Source organism: Oncorhynchus nerka, linkage group LG10, assembly GCF_034236695.1.
Source record: "Oncorhynchus nerka isolate Pitt River linkage group LG10, Oner_Uvic_2.0, whole genome shotgun sequence".
Taxonomy (NCBI): Eukaryota; Metazoa; Chordata; class Actinopteri; order Salmoniformes; family Salmonidae; genus Oncorhynchus; species Oncorhynchus nerka.
In genome coordinates, this window is record NC_088405.1 from 55211546 (window position 1) to 55217666 (window position 6121).

The 6121-nt window shown below is 50.9% G+C and overlaps 1 protein-coding gene across 1 annotated transcript in view; it reads left to right on the forward strand.

Moving 5' to 3' along the window:
• The first annotated feature begins 3907 nt into the window (after positions 1–3907).
• The window catches only part of LOC115135650 (sodium/calcium exchanger 1-like), a 26266-nt gene continuing 24052 nt past the window's right edge, over positions 3908–6121 (forward strand). Inside the window, exon 1 of the mRNA XM_065023589.1 lies at positions 3908–5311. Coding sequence (XP_064879661.1) covers positions 3974–5311 — 1338 coding nt within the window. The 5' untranslated portion in view covers positions 3908–3973. The remainder of the gene's footprint in view (positions 5312–6121) is intronic.

Sequence of the window (6121 nt, forward strand, 5' to 3'; positions counted from 1 at the left end):
AACTCTAGCTAGTCTCACTCTACGTGGGCTATGTTGCATGGTAAGTAAAGAATAGAAGGCAAGGAAAAACACTATAATCCAAGTAGTTGGAAGTACCAGGGAGTGCACAGGAAGGCTGATGAAAACATCAGTGCTCTGTGAATACAGGGCTGGATCCTTTCCACAGATCAGCGATGCTGGTCTGTTCACCCACCTTTGAGTGATCTCCTCTTTAGTGTGTAAACCGCCTTGGCCATATGCCCACTTACCCAGAGAGGCTGTTTCTGTTGTTATTGGTGGTACAATAGCTGTCGGTGGTCTCATTGTTTGGAAACAAAGCAGCCCTGTAGTGCTGCTGATAGGGTTATGGTTAGGGTTAGGGATAGGGATAGGGTTAAGGTTAGGATTAGGGTGATCATCGAAAGAGGTGGACGACTGGTTAGGAGGGAGTGCACGTGAAGAGGTGGGGAATGGGGGAGGCTGGCTCTAGGAGGTGAAAGGCTGTGGACCACTGTACGGCTTGGAAGGACAGGAGCTGCTGATGTGAGTGTACTGTACTGTTTGTGGAGAGAGAGAGAGAGAGAGAGAGAGAGAGAGAGAGAGAGAGAGAGAGAGAGAGAGAGAGAGGCTAAGGAAGCAGAGGCGTCATTGGTCATCCATGCGTGATACAGGCTCTTATATAAAACATGCCTCAGCCAGGACTTTTCAGGGATAAGAAAGAAAAAACACTTTCTCTTCCTGTGAACATTACTCATTACACTGTTATTGTACCACTGACGCTGGGCCATTTGTTAAGCACCATAGACCGAGGCATTAAAAAGAACACGGGTTAGTGTTTTCAAAAAGTGTATTTCAAAGTGAACACCGTGCTCGGTATATTACAGAGTTAACATTGACAATACAGCACAATGGGTAGTCAGTCACAGAGAAGGGGTGAACCAGGAGCTGTTGGATGGGATATTCAGATAATAAAGTGCTAGTTGACAGCATCAGCTATTGTAACAGCAGCTGCAATGGCTTTTATACCACCAATAACACCATAAACAGGGTTACAGTAAGTGCAAATAGGAGATTACTCAGGTGGGTAAACAATGGTGGTGCTCATCTGTAAAAATCGATCATTCGGCTTCTGGAGCGCTACTTACGTGGTCTGCTGGTTTTAATTGTCGTCCAGGCTTTAATTGATTAACCAGATATGTGGGTTGTAATGAACTCTATCACTGTAACTCCCCCATCACATTCTGATTGACCACTGGAACACCTAGCCTTAGGTAAAGACAAGGACCACTCTGTGGCTCCAGGACCAGGGATGCATTGCAGACCCTTCACTGATCTGCAGCTATGAAATCAAAATCAAATCAAATCAAATTGTATTGGTCATATACATGTGGTTAGCAGCTGTTATTGCGAGTGTAGTGAAATACTTATGCTTCTAGATCTGACCGTGCAGCAGTATCGAACAGGTAATATCAACAATTCCACAACATAACCTAATACACACAATATAGTAAAGGAATGGGAAAAGAATATATAAATATATAGAAGAGCAGTGACAGAGCGGCTAAGATGCAATAGATAGTATAATAATAGATAGTGTAGGATACAGTATATACATATGAGATGAGTAATGCGAGATATGTAAACATTCTTAAAGTGGCATTATTAAAGTGACTAGTGTTCCATTTATTAAGTGGCCAATGATATCAAGTCTGTAAGTAGGCAGCAGCCTCTCTGTGCTAGTGATGGCTATTTAACAGTCTGATGGCCTTGAGAGATAAGTTGTTTTTCAATCTCTCGGTCCCAGTTTTGATGCATCTGTACTGACCTTGCCTTCTGGATGGAAGTGGGGTGAACAGGCAGTGGCTAGGGTAGTTATTGTCCTTGATGATCTTTTTGGCCTTCCTGTGACATCGGGTGTTGTAGGTGTCCTGGAGGGCAGGTTGTTTGCCCCCGGTGATGCTTAGTGCAGACCGTTCAAATCAAATAAAATCAAATGTATTTATATAGCCCTTCGTACAGCAGCTGATATCTCAAAGTGCTGTACAGAAACCCAGCCTAAAACCCCAAACAGCAAGCAATGCAGGTGTAGAAGCACGGTGGCTAGGAAAAACTCCCTAGAAAGGCCAAAACCTAGGAAGAAACCTAGAGAGGAACCAGGCAATGTGGGGTGGCCAGTCCTCTTCTGGCTGTGCCGGGTGGAGATTATAACAGAACATGGCCAAGATGTTCAAATGTTCATAAAATGACCAGCATGGTCCAATAATAATAAGGCAGAACAGTTGAAACTGGAGCAGCAGCATGGCCAGGTGGACTGGGGACAGCAAGGAGTCATCATGTCAGGTAGTCCTGAGGCATGGTCCTAGGGCTCAGGTCCTCCGAGAGAGAGAAAGAAAGAGAGAAAGAGAGAATTAGAGAGAGCACACTTAAATTCACACAGGACACCGAATAAGACAGGAGAAGTACTCCAGATATAACAAACTGACCCTAGCCCCCCGACACATAAACTACTGCAGCATAAATACTGGAGGCTGAGACAGGAGGGGTCAGGAGACACTGTGACACCGTTCCACCCTCTGGAGAGCCCTGCGGTTGTGGGCGGTGCAGTTGCTGTACCAGGCGGTGATACAGCCCGACAGGATGCTCTCAATTGTACACCTGTAAAAGTTAGTGAGGGTTTTCGATGACAAGCCACATTTTTTCAGCCTCCTGAGGTTGAAGAGGCGCTGCTGCGCCTTCTTCACCACACTATCTGTGTGGGTGGACCATTTCAGTTTTTCAGTGATTTGTACACAGAGGAACTTAAAACATTCCATCTTCTCCACTGCTGTCCCATCGATGTAGATAAGTGGGGGGGGGGGGGGGGGGACTTTCCTGAAGTCCACAATCATCTCTTTTGTTTTGCTGACATTGAGTGATAGGTTATTTTCCTGACAGCACACTCTGAGAGCCCTCACCTCCTCCCTGTAGGCCTTCTCGTCAATTGTTGGTAATCAAGCCTACCACTGTTGTGTCATCTGCAAACTTGATGATTGAGTTGGAGGCGTGCATGGCCACACAGTCGTGGGTGAACAGGGAGTACAGGAGAGGCTGAGCACGCACCATTGTGGGGCCCCAGTGTTGAGGATCAACGGAGTGGAGATGTTGTTTCCTACCTTCACCACCTGGGGGCGGCCCATCAGGAAGTACAGGACCAAATTTCACAGGGCGGGATCGAGACCCAGGGTCTCAAGCTTAATGATGAGTTTGGAGGGTACTATGGTGTTGAATGCTGAGCTGTAGTCAATGAACAGCATTCTTATATCGGTATACCTCTTGTCCAGATGGGATAGGGAAGTGTGATGGCGATTGCATCGTCTGTGGATCTATTGGGGCAGTAAGCAAATTGGAGTGGGTCTAGGGTGGCAGGTAAGGTAGAGGTGATATGATCCTTGACTAGTCTCTCAAAGCACTTCATGATGACAGAAGTGACTGCTACAGGGCGATAGTCATTTAGTTCAGTTATCTTTGCTTTATTGGAAATAGAAACAATTGTGGTCATCTTGAAGCATGTGGGGACAGCAGACTAGGATAGGGATTGATTGAATATGTCCGTAAACACACCAGCCAGCTGGTCTGCGCATGTTCTGAGGACACGGCTAGGGATGCCGTCTGGGCTGGCAGCCTTGCGAGGGTTAACACGTTTAAATGTTTTACTCACATTGGCCACAGAGAAGGAGAGCCCACAGTCGTTGGTAGCGGGCCGTGTCGGTGGCATTGTATTGTCGGGCAAAGAAGGTGTTTAGTTTGTCTGGAATTAAGACCTCGATTTTTGCGACGGGGCTGTTTTTCTGTTCGTAATCCATGTAATACTAATGATCAATATTGTGTTTGCGCTAGTGTTGTCTGTAAGTCACTACACTTCTTCCCTTTTGTCTTCCAGAGGTGTCGGTTGAGACGTTAGACGTAAAGTGGATTGATCTCTGGAGCCAGCTGACTCGAATTTCCAGACGCCGGCATGTTACACACCCACATTCTGAGCCTTGCCCAACTCTCCTCCACCTCCTCCAGCCTCTCCACCTCCCTCTTCCTCCTCTTCCTCCTGGGGCTTACCCACCTCTCCCAGGCTGGCTCAGACCATGCAGCACCCAGCAGCCCGCCCAGCAACTGCTCTGATGGAGACCCCTGCTCTGAGGGCGTGGTCCTGCCCATGTGGAACCCTCAGAACCCGTCAGTGGGCGACAAGGTGGCACGGGCCATCGTCTACTTCGTGGCCCTCATCTACATGTTCCTGGGCATGTCCATCATTGCCGACCGCTTCATGTCTTCTATTGAGGTCATCACCTCTCAGGAGAAAGAGATCACCATCAAGAAGCCCAACGGAGAGACCACCACAGCCACTGTACGCATCTGGAATGAGACCGTATCCAACCTGACCTTGATGGCCCTAGGCTCGTCTGCCCCAGAGATCCTGCTGTCTGTCATCGAGGTGTGTGGCCACTCGTTTGAGGCAGGCTCCCTGGGCCCCAGCACCATCGTGGGCAGCGCAGCATTCAACATGTTCGTCATCATTGCCCTCTGTGTGCACGTGGTGCCAGAGAACGAGACACGCAGGATCAAGCACCTGAGGGTGTTCTTCGTCACGGCAACCTGGAGCATCTTCGCCTACATCTGGCTCTACCTGATCCTGGCTGTCATCTCCCCGGGGGAGGTGGAGGTGTGGGAGGCCGTACTTACCTTCATGTTCTTCCCCATCTGTGTGGTTCAGGCCTGGGTCGCGGACCGACGCCTGCTCTTCTACAAGTACATCCACAAGCGTTACCGTGTCGACAAGGCCCGCGGCATCATCATCGAGACAGAGGGGGACAGCATGTTCACCAAGATGGATGTGGAGATGGACGGCCAGGGGGGCAATTCCCACCCCCACCCCAAGGATGTGCTGGACCACATGCTGGAGGGGGTGGAGGAGGGTGGAGGGCTGAACTCAGAAGAGGATGAGGCTCGGAGGGACATGGCCCGCACCCTGAAGGAGCTGAAACAGAGGCACCCAGAGAAGGACACAGAGCAGCTGATTGAGATGGCCAACTACCAGGTTCTGGTCCAGCAGCAGAAGAGCAGGGCCTTCTACCGCATCCAGGCCACACGCATGATGATCGGTGCTGGGAACATCCTGAAGAAGCATGCTGCCGACCAGGCCAGGAAGGTGGTGAGCTGCCATGAGGCCAGCGGACAGGAGGAGGACCCCCACACCATCTACCTGCAGTTTGAACCCTCCCACTACCAGTGCTTCGAGAACTGTAGCTCGCTCAAGCTGTCTGTTGGGCGCCATGGGGGCGAAAGCGGCTGCACAGTCAAGGTCAGTGGGGACATGCTACCCATATTTGTCTTTGTGATTTATTGTACTGTATAATGGAAAGATTATTATGTTGAAAATCACTCAAGCTAAATGTAATAATGGGAAAGGTTTTTAGATGACATAAGGGTCGAGCCAGGGGGCCATTTTCTCCATGTAACGGTTTTCTTTAGGTGAAGTAGAGGCGGACCAAAATGCAGCGTGGTTTCTTTGATTCATGTTTAATAACAAAAAGATAAACACGAACACTACAAAACAATAAACGTGGAAAACCAAAAACAGCCCCATCAGCCCCCAAGGTGCGGACTCCGGACGCAAAACCTGAACCTATTGGGGAGGGTCTGGGTGGGCATCTGTCCGCGGTGGCGGCTCTGGTGCTGGACGTGGCCCCCACTTCACCGTAGTCTTAGTCCCCCACCTTGTCCGCTTCCGTGGCCTCCTAGCCACGGCGACCCTACTTAATGACACTGGACTGAGGGGCAGCTCGGGACAGTGGGGCGGCTGCTCGGGACAGAGGGGCGGCTGCTCGGGACAGAGGGGCGGCTGCTCGGGACAGAGGGGCGGCTGCTCGGGACAGAGGGGCGGCAGCTCGGGACAGAGGGGCGGCAGCTCGGGACAGAGGGGCGGCAGCTCGGGACAGAGGGGAGGCTGCTCGGGACAGAGGGGAGGCTGCTCGGGACAGAGGGGCGGCTGCTCGGGACAGAGGGGAGGCTGCTCGGGGCTGAGGGGCTCTGGCGGCGCCTCTGGGCTGAGGGGCTCTGGCGGCGCCTCTGGGCTGAGGGGCTCTGGCGCCTCTGGGCTGAGGGGCTCTGG